Genomic DNA, 20,627 nt, shown 5'->3' on the forward strand with positions numbered 1-20,627 from the left:
AGCATCACTACTGGAATAAGGGTATAGACTCACAGATGAGTCTAAATATGACTCATTCAGATGTGAAGCATATGGCTAATCGGTTAGGTCACACGCTGTCAAAAACCATAATTCATGCATCAGGTATCCTAGACCCCCTTCTTTAGAATCATCTAGAAGAAAATGAAAATATGTGTTTTTCATAATAAGCAAACCTAAATTTCTCGTTGGGCAATAAAATAGCAAAATTGAAGCAATTAAATTTAAGATATTTATTTTAAAAAGTTACACTGAGATTTTTATACACTGTTGAAAACAATGACTAGTTTATTTGTCTAAAGGCAGCAGTACTTCCCATTTCTCCCACGTTATAGTTAAGCCTCAGTTTAGTCCCAGAAAATACATAATAGAGTAGATTTTTCCAGATCTATCTACTGAAAAGGAATTTCAGAGCATGAAGGTAAAATGAAGCAGAAATAAAAGGACATTTTTAGATACTGACAATTTGTCCTTAGAATTTGGTTAAATTTGGCTTCTTCCCAAAATTCTGTACTCGTACCCACAGAAGTAAATTTCTATTTTAGTAGCCCTAAAAGAACTGGGTGAGAGAAGATGATTAGCTATAATAGTAAATAGCAAATACTTTGGCAAGAGTGAACAGGAGCACAAGTGAAGACATTCACAAGTACATTTTTAATATCTCTGATGTGGTATGAGCTACAAATCAGAATGAAAGCATTATGGTCATCTCATTTCAGGGTGCAGGTGGGCATTAACAATGTAGTCAACAGGTCCACCCTGTACGGAAGTGGAGATTCATGGGAAAAAATAAGCAAAGTGGTGGGGGAGAATAAAACACAGAAAAAACCATACGTTTGAGAACGTCCTCTCTTTTTGTCTGAAGAAAGGAGTCCCTGAAGCATGGAAAGTGTTCACCAGTGGTGTGCTTCTATTCCGTTGTTGGCGGAGGGCATGACGCAGGCTCTGGCCAATCGTACACATCCGGCAGCAGGGAATCGTATTCACTTCGCCATATTCTTTCTCGAATGTATCTGGCCTTGTCCTCAGGTTCCGGGTATCGGAAAGCCATTTTATTAGCATACAGATATTCTGTAACCTGAAAAATACAAAAGATTACTGTGTAGACTCTGAGTATTAACCCATTTAAGAGAAAAAGTATTATTAAAACACAAAGTAATGAATTTGGAAGAATGGCGTTTTTTTCATAATAAAAAATAACATTACTTTGACTTACTTCAAGACATTCACAAACTATTAAAAGATAACATTTGCAGTCTCACCATAAGTTCAATATGTTTTAAAGTGACTTTAAAGTCCCCCCCTCCAAATTATTATCAGCATTTCCTTAATACTTCAATAATTTTAAGCTCTACCGTGTGTTGGTCCAGCAGACCTACTTGGTAGCCTGCCCCACCTGTGTCCCTCCCCACCGCCCTGCTGAGACCGTGTGTAGGAGACTCTACTTCCTAGTCAGAGCTGACTGGACTAGGGTGAAAATCTAACCCAAAGTGAGCCAGATGTTTTTCCTCTAGAATTTGAATTAAAAGACATAGAAATTGTTATAAATCGGGTGTTGGACACTAGAACTATAAGGTCAAGTAAAGTTAGGGCTAGAACCTATACATGGCAACTCACCACCACCATCACTGAGTGCCAGGCATGTTCTATGTGCTTTACGTGGGTATCTCATTTAATCCTCCCAAGAACCCTAGGAGACAAGTACTATTATTCTTCTCATTTTATACATGAGAACACCAAAGTTTGAGGAGTTTAAGTAACTTGCCCAAGCTATTTAAAGTGAGAACTGATGTTTCAAACCCAAAGCATTCTGATTCTAGGTCCCAGACCGTAAACAGTTAAGCTAGGTTACTTCCCACCTAAACTGGCTTGAATGAATTTCTGATCTTTGTGGCAAGCCACACACAATGACTGGTGGTGAAGATAAAGCCTCTGACTCGCTGTTTTGATGTAAGATGGGGTAGTATGAAGAGCTTCCTCACAGGGTAGCACGGTGCCTGTCATCTAGTTAAGTTCTCAAGTTATGGTTTAATTTTAACATTAAAACAATGCAGTGATACGTGGTAAAAAAAAAAAAAAAAAAAAAAAAAATCAAACAATTATGTCTTTCTCCTCTAATTCCCATTCCAAATGGTGACTACTATTAGAGTTTATTTCAGTTTTCTAAAAGAAAAATTTAAAGAAAAATGATGGTTATTAAAGATAGTCCTTGGTCTTAGGAGTTCAACCTCACTATATTTTGAGACAGAATTCCCTTGAACAACACAGGTTTGAACTGTGCAGGTCCACTTATATGTGAATTTCTTTCACTAAATATGTACTACGTGATCCCCAGTTGGTTGAATCTGTGGATGTGGAACCTTGGAAAACTGAGGGCCAACAGTAAAGCTCTATGTAGATTTTCGACTGCGCAGAGGATCGGCCATTAACTTCCGCATTGTTCAAGGGTCAACTGTATTGTCTAGGCTATTGTAGGAAACATATTTGTACCCACAGAGATGACTGGGGGCAAGGCCTGAGATCGGAGGGAGTCCTCCTTGATCAAGTAGGCATGCAGGAGGTGACCGGTGACTATATGGGGCTGCCCGCTGGCTGTGGGTACTGCTGGGGGACAGGTACACAGCACTGGCTGCTCACCTGATCCCTTGGCTCCTAAACAGGAAAGCCTTAGGACACCGGAGAAGGAGGGGGAAGAGAGAGACGATCCTGGGGACTCTGCTCCTATACCAACCCCAGCACAGATCTCCTTCTATTTCCCCATGTACTACCTTTCATGCCAGACACACCAGTAATCTAATCAACTGATATCTCCCCAAATCTGTCCCACCTGTAATATCCTGTAATTCTCAAGTTGAACTCTATTCATCCTAATTCTGGGCTCTAAATTCTTCAGTTGTTTTACAATAGTAAGGTATTCTGGTTCCTTAGTCTGGCATTTGTGTATCTGTACAAGCTGGTCTTAAAATAACTTCAAATCTTATCTAATGCCTTTTTCCTATCTATACCTTAGACTCCACGATCAACTGAATTGGTTATTTCCTAAACATATCATCCTTTACCAGTTCCCAATCTTTGCTTAGTTTACGAGTATTAATATAATGTAACAATAACAGTATTAGCCAAAGGGGTAAAATCTTATGATCATCAGTATACAAGTTGAAAGTGTGGTTGATAAATTCCACATCTAATTCTGATATTTAAGAAAATCTTAGTAAATAGTACAAATAGAAGCCTACTTCTTCAAAAATATTTAAAAAATACTTATTTCAATCCTTATTAAAATATAAGGATGCCCTTATCAACCCAATTGTTTAAAACTGATTTTAAGTAGCAACTAGTTTAGTAAGATAGGGAAAAATGAACTATACATTAAAAAAAAAAAACTTATTTGCAGATGATTCACAACTCAACAATTCCAAAAGAATTGACTGAGAAACTATGAAAAGAATTAGGATTGTTCAACAAAGAAACCTGTTATCAAATAAATTCATAAATATTAATACCTTCCCTATATACTAGAAATGACCAGTGAGGACATATACATGGAAAGAAAAAACGTTATTTTAAAGGATAACAAAATTTCTGAATATCTAGGAAAATAACAGGAGACATGCCACATTTAGATGAAGAAAACAACAAAATTATACTGAAAAACTTAAAAAAGAAGGAAAAAACCTTAATAAGTGGAGAGAGAAATTGAATAAGGAAGACTCAATACAGAAAGACTCAATTTCACCAACTTAATTTATAAATATGACATAGTTTCATACACAGTTTGCAGGGTTTTCTTAAATTCAAAAAACTGATACAAAAATTCATCCAAAAGAATAAACAGTTCAGAACAGACAAGAAAATACTGAAAAACCATAACGATGGTTCTAGCATGTATAATGTGTAATATCAAATAGTACACATTATTAAATTAAAACAGTGCCTAATAATAGGCAAATATGGTCAGGAACAGACTCTTAGTAAAGAAATCAAGGTTTTTATGTTAACAAAAGGAACATTCCCAATCAGTTGGTGCTGGGGCAACTGGTTAACTATTCAGAAAAAAATGTTTCTCTGTCTCACATCACACACTAAAATCTCAGAGGGATTAAAAGTTTTAAGTTATTAGAAAATGCAGGTAGATATTTATGATTTTGGAGTGGGAGAAAGCACTAACATTCATAGGAGGTGAGGAAACAATCTATAAAATAGATCATTCCATTAAAAAACCTTGTGAAAATGGCATGTCAAACAAGTTAAAATAAATGACAAGTGGGAAAATACCTGCGCCACACAAAACAGAAGGAACATTACCCTTAATATTTTAAGAGCACAGTGTTAGAAAGTAGAAGACAAATATGGAAGGAGTACTATTGTTCAATAAAAACAAAAAAAATTCTTCAGTTTAATAAGTGTTTTAAATAAAAATGATATGTAAAATTTAAAAAAATAATATTGGCAGAGGTATGGGAAAACAGATACATCATATCTAACAGGGGCAATGTAAATCAATACTTTTTTCTCAAGAATCATTCGGCAATGTGTATCAGAGGCCTTAGCATGTTAATCCTTTTGTTCCTAGGATTAGAAATTTATCTTAAGAAAAAAAGATCACAAATGCACATAAAGACTTATCTAAGGATGTTCACTACAATATTATTTCTAACAAAACGAAAGATGCTTAAATGTCCCCCAAAATAGAGAAATGGTTAAGCAAACTATGATAATAACAACAAAGAGAATTCCATGAAGCATTAGTGATCATGAGAATTATTATTGATTTACCCGGGGAAAGGCTTACAATATATTAAGTGGAAAAAACTGCAATGAGAAACCAATTTTAAAAACAGGCACAGGTGACTGCATGTGTGTGCATTTTTATTATGTGTTTGGGAAGAAAAAACAATAGAAGGCAACAAATGCAAGTTATATTCTGTAGTAAGAATATGAGCAACCTAAAATTTCTTCTTTGTACCCTCTAAATGTTTCTGATTTTTCTCTAATGAACTTGTGTTACTTGCATGAAGAAAACACCATTAAAATTTATGTGAAGAGGTATAAATTATTACTTACTTTAATAGCAATGTTAATAGAAACTTCCTGGATATTAGCAAGTGGTGGGTAAAGTCTCCCCTGAGCTAGCTCTTTATCCGTCAATTGACTTGTCAGAGCCTGAAGAGAAAAAAAAAAGAATTTCACTTTTGTTTGCTTAAATAACAGAATAATAAGGACTAATAAAATGGGGAAAGGGTTGGGGGAGCAGAGAATAATACAGGTAACATGTTTTCCTTATTTCTAGCAGGAATACACTTAAACCACTGCAGAAATTAAAACCGTTTACCACTAAACAGTAAAGAAATAACCGGATTTAAAGACTTTTTTAAAAAATCAGATTTAAAGACATTTTATCTATGCTGTCACAATTATGTTACTTTCAGATATGTATAATACAGGTACAGTATATATGAAAAGATTCATAGCTTACAATCAAACACTGGAAAAATGATAAATTAATTTTATGCAAAAGTAGAAGGTAAATCAAAAAAGCAACGGATGAGTAACTTCCTTTCCACTCCTAAGGCAGATTTAACCCATTCTCTCTCTGTTTTTAAGATCCATTCAGCTTTATAATTCATCCTTTATAAAATAACCAAACAATATTTAAAACATTTACCTTTGCAGCTTCTAGGAAAACATGGTCACTAATATGCCGGGTGTTACAGAGAATAACAGCTAAAGCCACACCTGGAATACATTTTAAATAGTTTACTTAGTAAGGTCACTTCCAATTATGAAAGTAGCCAAATAAATTCCTAGATTTAAAGCAAATTAATGGTAACCCACCCCTACCCCAAACAGCCCCTTCAAAAAATGAAGCAGTCAAGAGAAAACAGAAATCTGAGCACTAAAATTAAGTGATCTTTAATTGCTATAATTCTTACTTATTAGAAGAAATAATTTTAGAAATATCAAATGGCTTTTCTCAATTTAGTTTTCAGATTTATCAAAATTACAAATGCATACAATTCATCAACAGTTGTTACAAAAACATAAATTCCCAGGACTTCACTGGTGGTCCAGTGGTTAAGAATCCGCCTTCCAATGCAGGGGATGGGGGTTTGATCCCTGGTTGGGGAACTAAGATCCCACATTCTGCGGGGCAACTAGGCCCGCGCACCGCAACTACTAAGCCCACGCGCCACAACTAGAGAAAGCCATGCGCCACAAGGAAGAGCCTGTGCGCTGCAACTAAGACCTGACGCAACTAAGACCCAACGCAGCCAAAAATACATAAATAAATATTAAAAAAAAAATGTTGATACTGACTTAAAAAAAATCAATTCCATCTCTAATCCTCCATTTCTTGCTCTACAGAAGTAACTACTTTTAATTCTTTTAGCTGATTATTTTAGTATTTCTCTCTCTCACAGCTTGCTTCTATTTCTTCTGCTTGACTTTTAGTTTTGGAGATCACTGACTCCTTCCTGTTGGAAATAAGTATTTAGCTTTCTTGCACATTTCCAGCCCTCTTACCAATATAGTTAGAGCATAATTTTGGTTGAATCAGTGTTCAGTGTTTATGTTATTATGACTTCATAAGTGCTCTTCACAGCTGAGCTGTGTATTAACATTATATCCTAACTTTTTCCTCTTCTGCCTTTTTGTTTTCCCTAAGGTTATTGTCCTGCTTTTTCCTTTGATTTTTCGGTACTTAAAATTATTTCATGCTGAGACACTTATTCATTTAGTTGTCTAAATCATCTAGTAATTTCAGCTATTTCACATTTCTCTAATTTCATCCTCGAGAATAAATTTCTGCTGAAACTCCAATCTGGCTTGGTTGCTCTCCATTCCAGATATGGAGCTATCATCCTGGAAACTCTCTTCATCTTCATGGGGATTCCCTTTGCTTCTAAGTTGAGTCCATTTCCTATAAATCTCACTTCTTCCTAGTATTTTTGTTACTCCCTTTTTTGGGTAGAATATATTCTCCAGTAGTTTTCTGAAAAACAGTGCATAGGAGATACATTTCTGGAAATCTTGCATTTTTGAAGAGCCCCCACCAGCACCCCAACACACACACACACACACACACACACACACACACACACATTTTTACTACCTTCCACTTTATTTGATAGTTTGTCTGGGTTTAAAATTCTAGTTTGGAAATAATTTTCCTTCAGAATTGTGAGGCATTATTTCAATACCTCACAGCTTCCAGCATTGTTGGTGAGAAGTCTGGTGCCAATGTGACTCCAGATCCTTTTTCAACAATTATCTTTTTGTTGCATCTCTGGAAGTATGTAGGATCTTTTTTTGTACCTAATGTTCTGTAATTTCACAATGTATGCCTTGAGGTGCATTACTTTTGCCCACCGTATTTGGCACTTGGTAGGTGGGCCCTTCCTGTCTGGAAATTTGGGTCTTGCAATTTGGGGAAATGTTCATGAAGTCTTTGATAATTTACTTCCCTCCACTTTTCTGTTCTCTCTCCCTGAAAATTCTGCTTTCTGATATTGTACCTCCTGGACTAGTCCTCTAATTTTCTTTTCTTTATTTTCCATCCTCTGATCTTTGCTCTATTTCCAGATGACTTCTTCAACTTTTTCTTATAATCCTTCTACCAAACTTTTCATTTTCCAGAGCTCATTTTTGTTTTCTAATTCTTTAAAAATAAAATTCTGTCTTGTGTCTGGAATATTTCTCTCCATGAGGATATTGATAGTTTTTTTTTTTTAACATTCCATCTCCCCACATAACCTGTTTTTTCCTAAACTGCTTTTTTCTGTTTGTCTATTTAGTTTCTTTTATGAAATAAACTGTTCATATAAGGGATTTTCCTTAAAATCCCTTTCTTTGAGTGTTTCTCATATGTAACAGTTAGGAACTTAAAAAATTGCTTGCTATGAGCACGAATATGGCAAACCCTATTCGGGCTTTCACACTATTCAAAGAGTATCCCAGCAGTCTTTGGCCAGAGTGGGGAAGTATGGTAACTCAGTTACTCAGGGATGGAAGAGGACCACGGTGGTTAATAGCTTCATTATTTTAATCTAGCCTCTAGATAAATTTTTTTTAAGTTGAGTATTCGTTCCATCTACGTTTAATGTAGTTAATTAAATGTTTGGGGCAAAATCTATTGTCTTCTTATGTTTGTCTATTCCATATTCCCTTTCCTATTCTTTCTTACCTTTTGGATTAAAAAAGAAAATAATTTCATTTCCTCCCCTAATATTCTCTTATCATAGTTTGGAAGCTCTTCTAGTCTTCTAGTGGTTATCTTAAAATTTATAACATGCATTCTAATCAAAGTTTCATGTTAATTTTTAGTTTGCCCTCCTGCCAGACAATGGAATTTCCTCCTAACAGTTTAACTCTATGTAACTGATAAGCTATTATTATTGTGCCTTTTAATTTTGTCTCTGTATCTTTCAAAATCCCACATGTCATTATTGTTTTACCCTACACATAAAACGTTCCTTTTGTTTAACTCAAATATTCACAACTTTCTTTGCTCTTCATTCTTTCCTACATCTCTGAGCTTCTAGCTGGGATTACTTGTCTTTTGCCTAAGGAATACTCTTTAGAATTTACTTTCCTTTCTTACATGTCTGCATATGGTGAATCCTCTTTTTTTCCTCTTCTGAAAATATCTTCATTTTGTTTTAATCCTTGAAGGGGCTTTTCACTGTGTAATGAGCTCTAGCTTCACAAGTATTTTGTAGAAGCCACTCACACAGGTCACTCCACTGTCTTTTGGCATCTTGTTGCTGTTGAGAAGTCAGTTGGCCTAACAATTATTCCTTTGAAGGAAATCTTTTTGCTCTGGCTGAATTCACAGTCTTCTCTTTGTTGTTGTTTTCTGAAGCCTCACAAGGATGTTACTGGATGTAGATTTCTTTTTACTTATCCCATGTGGATTTCACTGAGCTCCCTGAATATTGTGTAGTGATGTCATCTGTCAGTTCTCAGCCATGAAGCCTGTAAATATTGCCTCTGCTTCATTCTTACTCTCATCTTCCTCTGGGATCTCAATTAAATGTATATCAATTAACGGTATATATCTGTTTTTCTATATTTTCCCCTTTTTTTGGTGTCTGGATCGTTTCTTCTGGCCTATCTTCCAGTTTATTAATTTCCTTTGGTCTAATCTGTTATAAGCCTCATCCACTGCGTTCTTAATTTATTGTATTTTTCAATTGTAGAATTTCGTGTTACTTGGCTGAATTTTTCAAGCTTGGCTTTTATCCCATAAACATAATAAGCGTATTTGTTTCATAGCACTTGTCTGATATTTAGAGTTCCAGAGTTTTCTTTTTGTTGTATCTGCTACTTTTGGCTTGTGTTGGCTTGTCTCTTTATGTGCTTCATTATCTTTTATTTCTTAACTAGGGTTGTATTTGAAAATTTATTTGTAAAAGTAACTTGAGGAATAGGATAGTGTTATCTTGTACCAGAGAAGACTTCTGCTTGCTTCTGCCAGGCACTTGTGGGCACTGGTAGGCCAAAACAAAGGCTTGAGGTTTTCTAGATCACCTCAAGTGCAAACTGTACCCACACTCCAAGGTACAGTCCTTTAAGGTTTCAGCCCAAAGTGGGAAGTGGCTCACTAGCATCCCATCCTTCACAGGTGCCAGACTCCAACTCTCGACCTCTCCATGAAAAGCACAGCTTTACCTCTCAGTCACTTCTTCCTGATTAGGAAGGCTCTGGCCCTTCTAGGTTTTTTTGTTTTTGTTTTTTTTTAATAATTTTGTAGTATATTTTGCAGTAGAATTTTTTTTTTAATAGAAATTTATTTATTTATTTATTTATTTATGGCTGTGTTGGGTCTTCGTTTCTGTGCGAGGGCTTTCTCCAGTTGCGGCTAGCGGGGGCCACTCTTCATCGCGGTGCGCGGGCCTCTCACTGTCGCAGCCTCTCTTGTTGGGAGCGCAGGCTCAGTAGTTGTGGTTCACAGGCTTAGTTGCTCCGCGGCATGTGGGATCTTCCCAGACCAGGGCTCGAACCCGTGTTCCCTGCATTGGCAGGCAGATTCTTAACCACTGTGCCACCAGGGAAGCCCCCCTTTTAGGTTTTAATTGTGTTGTTCATCCAGGTATAATTGCTGGAGTAGGTAATTCAGACATTTCCAAAGCCTTGAGTTTTTAACTGCTTTTTGATCATTCTTTTGGCCAATCCTGTTTTTAAGCCCATTTTAACCTCTGCTACCAAGTCATTCTTTTGTCTATATTTATAGTCCTAATAACTGTTATTAATAAAGTTAGAACATTGAAATGTTATATAAAAGTAATCAACTGCCAAATTCTGTTAGTCAAATACAATATTAAAAATGGCTTTGTTAAAATCAGCAGAGAAGTATTCTTTTCATGGTCTTTATGCCAGAGAAATATTGTTGGATGGAACAGACTGATTTTGAACATTATCAAGTTCCACAAGGGGATCATCAGTGATGGCAGAGTTTCTGTTACAGATGCTAGATCTCAAGAGACAAGCAGAGCGGAACTCTACACAACCACTCTGCTGGGGGGAAAAGGAGGAAAGTGCACTAGAAAAAGGAGGAAAGTGCACTAGGCCCAAAAGATTTTGCACAGGCCCAAAATCTTTATTTTAACAACAGTTATAATAATGTGCTTCCTTGATGCCAGCCTATGTGTGCTATAAATCTGTCCTAAAATCTTAGAGCCTGTTGTCAGTTATTCAGGGAGAGGCCCACAAGGAGAAAGACACAAGTACAAAGGAAATTCATACCAAATCACTATTTTACTCAACATAATTCTTTCATTAAAACGAATAAGCTAAGGATTACCAGAAACTTCTGGAAAATAAACAGCACAAAGGAAGAAATATTTAAAAGAATCTTAATAACTCTCAGGAGAGATTTGAAAGGATGCTGCAAGCTTAAAAAAAGTGGCTATTAAAAAGTTATTCTATGACAAGAAAAGGTATTGAGAGTAAAAAATAATACTTGAACCTACTGAGTTGATGATATGATATTAAGCAATTATTGTTTATTTCCTTTGGTGTGATACCACTATTATGGTTATGTTTAATTTTTAAAAAATTATTTTTTTAGTGACACATACTGAAATACTTATTAATGAAATTGTATGATGTCTCTGATTTGCTTTAAAATAACCCAGTGAAGGCGGAGTGGGTGGGAGTATAGATTAAATAACACTGGTTACAAATTGATAACTGCCAAAAAGTGGGAGAATGGAACATGGGATTTCATTCTTCCCTCTACTTTTGTATATGTTTGAAATTTTCCATAATAAAAAGAAAAAAGACTGTTGAAACAAAACATACACTAGAAGTGCTAAAAATAAGAAAAAAGGAAACCAAAACAGATACAGATAAATGAACAAACACCACAGAAATCCCCCATATTACAGAACAAAAAAGGTAAGAGGCGAAAATATGAATAAAAGTTACAAGTCAGGGCAACAGAGGGATTTGACCATGGTCTGACACAAGTTCCATAAGGGAAAAACAGAAATAATGAAAGGAAAGAAATGAGGGGGGGAAAAAAACAGAACAAAAAATCCTTTGGAAAAGAAAATATAGTGAATTGGCCCACCTGCAGACACGCATGATAAATGGAAATAAAGCCCAAACCTAGATGCATCCCACGAATATTTCAGAAATCTAAAGATAAAGGAAACACTGAAACATTTTTAGGGAGACAAAGCTAGTAGGTATAAAGGAATGAGAATCTCATTGACACTAGATTTCTCATCAGCAACCCTGGCCACTGGAAGTGAATGGAGAAATGTTTCCAAAGGTCTGACAAAAATGACTTTGAATCTACAAATCTCTACCCAACCAAACCATCAAGCGAGAGAACAAAATAAAGACATTTTCAGATACATAAAAACTCAGTTTTCATCCATGCTTCATAAAAAAGCTTATTCAAAGATGTATTCCAGAAAAATGAGACCAAGACAAAGAGGAATAGTGTACATGGACAAGAGAGAACCACCACAGAAATGATTTGCTGTGGAGCAGGATCAGGATGAAATGAAGAAAGCTGGCAAGAAATTAGAGGAGGATTCATTATACTTGACACTTAAAAGACTTTGAGTGTCAAAAATTTTGTTGATCTAGAATTGCAGGTTCTACTGTATTTATCAAACCACAGTCTTGTTTAGACATGAATAACATATAATCATGTAATTTCAGAATCAATCCAGTGACAAAACATGGAAAACAACAGAACACAATGTAAGTTTCAAAAATTTCTCTGCAATGTAGAAATATCACCAACCATAGTTGAGAGAGAAAATAAGAAGAGATAAGAAAGCTAAATACCAGATTTTTTTTTCATTTTTCACTGTGGCAAGCTAATAAAAACTGTCTTAAATTGCTTACAAAAGCTCTTTAAGTTTATTATATAGAGATAAAGGTAACTACTAGGAAAGCTAAAAGTAGTAACAGAAATTGAGAGGTAGAGAGAGAAAGCAAGGTATTAGGAGGTATTAGTTATTACATGTGGATTATTACTTAGATTTCACAGTTGGAAGTTTACACATACAGTCTAGAGTTGGAAGAATCAAGATAAGGGAGATAAGTTTGCCAGTCAGGATGGTAACCATCAGAAAAACTCAAAGGAAACCACAGTGGTTATAGCTGATAAGTATGATAAGGAGGTACAAAGGGGAGATAAAGAGGTTAAATAATTTTTTAACATTCTGTTCCTTTTGCATTTTTATGAACCATGTACTACTTTATTTCTATAATAAAAACAAATTTAATGAATGGTATGAATATATAAATTTTCAGGGGAAATAGAGCAAGTTGGATTTGCTGAATTCCTTGAGTTTTCCTGTACATTCATAGCAAAATCCTGTAAATACCATTGTTTTTTAAATCTTAAATTCTAAAGAATTTCATAAGGAATTTTAATGTAATTATTAATGATTACTCTATAACATAAATAATGGTGGCATTTACCTGGAAAAATATATACATTGTTTCCTTGACCTGGTGTAAAGACTTGCCCATCACTGAGTTTCACTGGCTCAAATGGACTGCCACTGGCAAACAAACACCTTCCCTGTTGAGAAATGAAATAACCTCAATTTTGTTACTTTATGTGGACTAGAAAATTGAGGTGAATTAAAACAAAATTAAACCCTGTAGTAGACCAATATATTACTTGCAAAACAGGCATAATCTACTATATAACATAATCCTTTCATTCAAATCCTTATTAGAATAAGGTTTGTTTTATGCATAGCAAGCATTCAAAGTTGAAAAAGTCCATTAATAAATTCTTTAAAACCTGACACTTCTATTTCCTTTAAAACTTAAAAAACGTAGACGGCAAAAAAATATCATCCCTAATAATAAAGACTGCTATAAACATCTGTGAATGAGGGGAAAACATCAAAAATTAAACTGCTACCATTTACTGTACATCTGCTGTTTCTGGCTCTGTACCAGGTGCTTTATATGTGTTAACTCAGTTAATTTAGCCCACATAGAAGGCTTATGAGATTATCATCTCTATTTCACTAATATATATTTTTTAAAAATCTCAGAAAGCAAAGGCTTAAATATTTCCAAGTACTTTGTAAAAAGTCACACATCACAACTGTAGCAGTTAAATTTAAATCCAGATTTTTATAACTCTAAAACCCATGGTTTTCTATTATGCTACAATGCCCTCCAGATAGGCAGTTTATAGAACAGGCATATGGTATAACCACAGTCACCCCAGAAAAACATGGCATGTTGTCTTGTTAAAGAAAAGGAAGTCTCCAAATTTGTTGTATCCATCAATTTTAGTACTGTGCTCTATAATAGCATATAATACATTTTACTAGCACCTTCAGTATTTCTAAGAGAATTTGGTGCCCATGGAATTGAAAAGTACCTGAAGGTTAATTTATTAATCCTTTATATATAATATTCCCCCACAAATTCCATCCGTCGCACCCCTACCTGACCACAAAAAAAAAGGCAAGAAAACAAGTTTTCAAACAGGAATAACTTATCTTAGAATACTTGAGGTATAACTAAAGGAAGTCATGTTTAAACAGCTATTTAGATGAAGTTAAAAGGTGATTAACAGAAAGCTGAACTATCTCCACACAGTAGGATGCACAAAATGACATGACACCTAAACATTTGACAGAGTTATTTTAAGTGTTTAGATAATGCTTTGTCTTTTCCCTACATCTACAGATGTGTATTATAGCAAGAGTGATTATTCTTTGAAATATAGTAGACCCTTGGCATTAGTGGATTTAGCGCTCAAGAATTTGACCCTTTGGACAACCTGAAGATCTACCATGTGTAGTAATTATTACTTTTACAAGACGTACTTTCAATTTCAAAATGATCTCAGGTTTATGTGTAGAAGCAAGTCAACTGTGCCAGTGGTGGGCCCAGGTGAGTGTCTTGGACCTACAACTCCAGAAAGCTATAGAATTTTCTACAGATAGCTATTACCATTCTCCACCTGTTCTAAGCCTAGCTTTATTTGTGACAAAAATTTTGTTTCTTTGAAGATCATGGTTAATGCCATACGAGTTACCACAATGTATATAATAATATAGATTATTTTTGTGCCACCATTAATTTCAATAGATTTATAAAGTGGATTATACAATATAGCTCTTTATGGGGAAAATGTTATGTCCTCATGATATCAGTAAATTTGTAGATTTAGAAAGATCTTGGGCATCTTCTCTAGAATGGAAAGATTCAACAGCAGTTCATCTTCTCCAGGCCATTTTTTTTTAACATCTTTATTGGAGTATAATTGCTTTACAATGTTGTATTAGTTTCTGCTGTATAACAAAGTGAATCAGCTATATGTATGTATACATATATCCCCATATCCCCCAACTCTTGCGTCCCCCTCCCTGATCCACCCCTCTAAGTGGTCACAACAGGCCATCTTTTTTTTTTTAATTCTTCTTCTTTCATAATCAACCTATAGCTTAAATGTGGCAAGACCTTAATGATAACAGTATTCTCATTCTGAAGTCCAGGTTAGCCTATTCTTTGTTCTTTGAGCAACTGGCCATTAACATATGAAAACACTTTTTTTTAAATGTATTTTTCTCCCTAAGCAGCAGAGGGTGTTAGACTAGCACTGAGACATCCCTCCACCAAAAACAAAAGGACACTTAAAATTTAAGCAGTAACTACAAATACATACATTTATGCCATTATTTTATGTAACACTAAGAAAAAAATTATGTTAAATTAAACTATGACACAATGCTTTTTTACCATTTTTAAGAGATAGCACAATTTCAAAGTTATAAAAATTGTGAGAAAATTTGCATCTTAGAACTGATACACTGATACAACCAGTATATCAAACTGGTTTCCTTGAGGAATTTTTATTCATTCAAACGGTGTACATCTATTACAATAACAATTTATTCAAAAAATAAAATTCTTAAATGTTTGAACAGTCTTCTACTGATGTACTACTACTGCCCAAAATATTTAAATTTTTTATATTTTGGTAATGCCAAGACCCATAATACATGGAGTATATATTTATCAACTAGTCTTTGTGTAAGACTAAGATTTAATTTGGGGGGCAATAACCATTAGTTTTAAGTAGTAAAGACAGGTGAAGAGGATGAGCAATCAAGCTAATAGTAATACCATTCTTTGGTAAAGAAGTAAGACAGTATACTAAAGAGACTGATTTTGTTTTTTAATATATCTGTATGCTGACTTTGTGGATGAGTTCAAAAGAAGAGATTTCAATAATTATTAGAAGTTTCAGTAATTATTATAACTGTTGGAAGCCACTAGTCAAGGGAATTTGACTAACACAAAGTGGCAATATAGAATCAAAAGGAATTTTGAGAGAATATATGTGTCAAAATAAAATTTATAACAATGAGAAAAAAAACAATGCTAAAGGGCTTCCCTGGTGGCGCAGTGGTTGAGAATCTGCCTGCCAATGCAGGGCACACGGGTTCGAGCCCTGGTCTGGGAGGATCCCACATGCCGTGGAGCGACTAGGCCCGTGAGCCACAACTACTGAGCCTGCGCGTCTGGAGCCTGTGCTCCGCAACAAGAGAGGCCGCGATAGTGAGAGGCCCACGCACCGCGATGAAGAGTGGCCCCCGCTTGCCACAACTAGAGGAAGCCCTCGCACAGAAACGAAGACCCACCACAGCCATAAATAAAAACAAACAAACAAACAAAAACAATGCTAAATATATCAAGAGCATGAATATTAAGTTCAGAAGGTTCTGAGAGGGGCTTCCCTGGTGGCGCAGTGGTTAAGAATCTGCCTGCCAATGCAAGGGACACAGGTTCAATCCCTGGTCTGGGAAGATCCGACATGCCGCGGAGCAACTAAGTCCGTGTGCCACAACTACTGAGCCTGACCTCTAGAGCCCGCAAGCCACAACTACTGAGCCCACGTGCCACAACTACTGAAGCCTGCGCGCCTAGAGCCTGTGCTCTGCAACAGGAGAAGCCACGACAATGAGAAGCCCGCGCACCACAACTAAGAGTAGCCCCGGCTCGCTGCAACTAGAGAAAGCCTGCGCGCAGCAACGAAGACCCAACACAGCCAAAAATAAATAAATAAATAAAATAAATTAAAAAAAAAAAAAGTTCTGAGAGTTCTACTTTGGCAATAGTCTAGGTTGTTTCACACCAATTCTCCCTCTGGTAACAATGAGAAAAACTGGATAAAATATATTAAAAATATGTTTTAAGGAAGTGGGAGTGCTACCAAGATAGGGAGAGCTTGGAGGTGGAGACAGTCAAGATCCAGAAAAAGAGGAAAGCAAGATATTCGGGCCCAGCATTTGCAGCTTTCCTCCTTCAGGTGAGTGATTTCAAAAGGAAAATCTGTGGCTGAGTGCCTGAGCATTGAAGCTATCAGGAGTCTCATGATGACAGAGAGAGAAAAAGTATACTTCAGAGACGACTAGGGGTGAGGGGTGCTGATAAATACCCCAGGGTTTTTGATTCATACCCAAGAGAAAACGTAAACTGTGGAAATAGATGAGGCCTCCCATGGACTACATCCTGCTGAATTATATGGAGCTGCCCCAGACTAACAGCCTCCAAAAGGAAAGGCAAAGCTCCTATGGAGGAAGGTAACTTCATTCCAAGCCTCAAATTATTGCTACTATTCTTCATCCACACTACCTAGCACTCAATAAGGAAGCGAAAGACAGAAGTAAAACTAGGTTTACAAAAATACAAGAACTGGATAACCAAGAAGAAAGACAGATAATAGAAATGGACTCACAGAGAGTGAGATATTTGTTACTATCAGACATTAACCTTAATTAAGATTCATATATTCAAGAAATTAAATGACAAGACAAAATTTTAGCAGAGAACTGAAAGCTATACAAAAGAATCAAATAAGTATTTAAAAAATATTGTTAAAATTGTGAGGTGTGATAATACTGTGATTATATTTTTAAAAGAATCCTTAACTTTTGAGAGATATACTATAATATTTATAATAAAATGATACAATGTCTGAGACTGGCTTCAAAATCTAAGGTGAGGGCTTCCCTGGTGGCGCAGTGGTTGAGAATCTGCCTGCCAATGCAGGGGACACAGGTTCGAGCCCTGGTCTGGGAAGATCCCACATGCCGCAGAGCAACTGAGCCCGTGAGCCACAATTACTGAGCCTGCGCGTCTGGAGCCTGTGCTCCGCAACAAGAGAGGCCGCAATAGTGAGAGGCCCGTGCACCGTGATGAGGAGTGGCCCCTCCTTGCCACAACTAGAGAAAGCCCTTGCAGAGAAACGAAGACCCAACACAGCCATAAATAAAATAAATAAATTAATTTAAAAAAAAAATCTAAGGTGAGTAGGATGTAAAAGAAACAAGATTGGCAATAAGTTATCACTCTTGAAGCAGGGTATTAGTACATGGGAGTTAATTATACTGTTCCTTCTACTTTTGTGTATGCTTGAAAGTTTTCCATAATAAATACTTTTAATAGAGACAAAAACATTTATAAGATTTATTAATTTTTCTCAAGTGTATGACCTAACAATTACTACTCCTATATATCATTGTAAACAAGGCTTTAAAAATCACTTCCTAAACAACAAAGATTTACTGTATAGCACAGGGAACTATATTCAACATCTTGTAATAACCTATAATGGAAACAAATACAAAAAAATGAAAAAGTATACAACCGAATCACTTTGCTACATACCTGAAACTAACACAACGTTGTAACCAACTTAAAAGAAAAAAATCACTTCCTAGAGTCACTTAAAGATCACTTGCAAGAACTATACAGAAAGTGATTACATTGTGGAGATTACAAATATATCTCTACAGAACAGTAGGGGAAAAGGAACTGTCCTAATGGTATATAAGTGGATACTTTTAACTGGGATATAACCCAGTGGCAGTGTCAAAGAATTCAAAAGAGCTAAATTTTAAACAATTTAGATGAAAGTAAAAATTTGTTCCAGAGAGCTGTCACATGACTCAAAAGAATGGCCCTATAATGGTGAAGATACATGTGAAGAGGGTAAAAACAATTATTTCATGACATGTGAGGGCACGAAAGTAGTATTTATAAATTGATTATTTCTATAATACGTGATTTTAAGTCTGTGATGCTAAATTAATGAATTCTGGAAAAAATGAAATAAAATTCCACAAGTGAAAAATACAATAAAATTAAGAACCTAACAACAGATTTAGCACAGCTGAAAAGAGAATATGCAAACTGGAAGATAAGTCCAAAGAAAATCACAGGATTGAAACACAGAGAACAAACAGGATGGTATACATAGAAAATAGTGTAAGAGGCATATTAGATATGGTGAAAAAGTCTTGACATTCACATAACTGGAGTCCTACAAGAGAAGAGACAGAATGTGTCCAAAAAGACATTAAGCCACAGATTCAGGAGCTCTACAGTCCTCAGGTGGAATAAATACAAAGAAAACCACACCTAAGTCCATAGTAGAAAAACTGCTTAAAACCGAAGACAAAACGGTCTATCAAAAAGAAAACAGAAGTCAGAAAACAAAAGAATGATACATTCAAAGTTCTGAAATAAAGTATCTACCAACTCTGACTTCTATGCAGAGTGAAACTATATCCTTCAAAATGAAGGCAAAAAAAATTATTGAGAGAATTCATCAGACCCACACTTAAAGTAAGTTCTTCTGGTAGAAGAAATAATCCTAGATAGAAGCACAGGTATGCATGAAGGACACAATGGCAATGGAAAATATTAAAATGTAGGTAAATCTAAATGAATAATTTTTGTTTAAAACAAAAAGAATGTCTTTGGGGATTTAAAATATAGAGAGAGTTAAAATGCACAACAATAGCACAAAAGGCCTGAGGGTGTTAAAATGGATATATAAAGTAACTGCTTTCCAGAATTGATACAAGCAATCATTTACATCAGAATTTGATGATCCATGGATACACGCTGTAATCTCTAGAGCAACCACAAAAAGAATTATTCAAGAATGTATAACTAATAGGCTAATAGAGGGAAAATAATAGACATAACCAAATCATACTATTATTAATACCTCTGTAAGTGTATATGCTTCTTCAGCTGTGCACTCAGCTTGTGCTGTAGGATTACTTAATGCAAATATTATAGGCCTTTCATTGATATCAGCCATGGCTTTGATTACACCAGGAGTGAAAAGTCGGCCAGCTCCTGCAACTCCTGTAATAAAATAAGGGGGGAAAAAAAAAGGAACTTCATTACAGGTAAAACATAGTCTTCTCCTCGATAGCATTTCTATAATAGGTTTAACACAACAAAAGCACAGGTAAAGATAAGACCTGTGCTTATCCCATTATAAAGATAAGATTTTGCATTGCTGAGATAATTCCAATCTTAAATCTGAAAAGAGAAACAATAAAATGTTAAAAATTTTCACTTAAATATTTATTGTCTACCCCAGATATAGTAAATTGTGGGCAATAAAAAAAAGAGTATAAGACTACCTTCATCATGTAGTTGTTGTCTAACACAGGGGCCCCCAACCCCGGGGCCACAGACTGGTACCGGTCTGTGGCCTGTTAGGAACCGGGCCGCACATCAGGAGGTGAGCGGCAGGTGAGGGAGCAAAGCTTCATCTGCATTTACAGCCGTTCCCCACTGCTCGCATTACCACCTGAGCTTTGCCTCCTGTCAGCATTATGGTGAGCTGTATAATTATTTCATTATATATTACAATGTAATATAATAGTAATAAAGTGCATAATAAATGTAATACGCTTGAATCATCCCAAAACCATCCCCCCTCCCTGGTCCGCGGAAAAATTATCTTCCATGAAACCGGTTCCTAGTGCTAAAAAGGTTGGGGACCACTGGTCTAACAGGCATAGAGCTTCAGTTTTTTTTTTTTCCTTTAACTTTTTATTTTATATTGGAGTATAGCTGATTAACAATGTTGTGATAGTTTCAGGTGCACATAGAGCTTCAGTTTTACAAGGTAAGAAGAGTTCTGGAGATTGGTTGCACAACAATGTAAATGCACTTAACACTACCTCACTGTACACTTATAAATGGTTATGGGCAAATTTTATGTTATGCGTGTTTTACCACGATTAAAAAAATTTTTTTAATTAAAAACTTGCACCTCAAATGTTAACTTGTTAAAC

The 20,627-nt window shown here is 35.6% G+C and overlaps 1 protein-coding gene across 1 annotated transcript in view; it reads right to left on the minus strand.

Annotated features, from left to right (window-relative positions):
- Positions 1-236: 236 nt before the first annotated feature.
- The window catches only part of ME2 (malic enzyme 2), a 63,851-nt gene continuing 43,460 nt past the window's right edge, over positions 237-20,627 (minus strand). The window contains exons 12-16 of the mRNA XM_082355424.1: positions 19,541-19,683; positions 12,967-13,069; positions 5,684-5,754; positions 5,083-5,181; positions 237-1,096 (exon numbers count right to left, since the gene is read on the minus strand). Coding sequence (XP_082211550.1) covers positions 929-1,096; positions 5,083-5,181; positions 5,684-5,754; positions 12,967-13,069; positions 19,541-19,683 — 584 coding nt within the window. The 3' untranslated portion in view covers positions 237-928. The remainder of the gene's footprint in view (positions 1,097-5,082; positions 5,182-5,683; positions 5,755-12,966; positions 13,070-19,540; positions 19,684-20,627) is intronic.

Source organism: Balaenoptera borealis (assembly GCF_965194805.1).
Source record: "Balaenoptera borealis genome assembly, chromosome: 14".
NCBI lineage: Eukaryota > Metazoa > Chordata > Mammalia > Artiodactyla > Balaenopteridae > Balaenoptera > Balaenoptera borealis.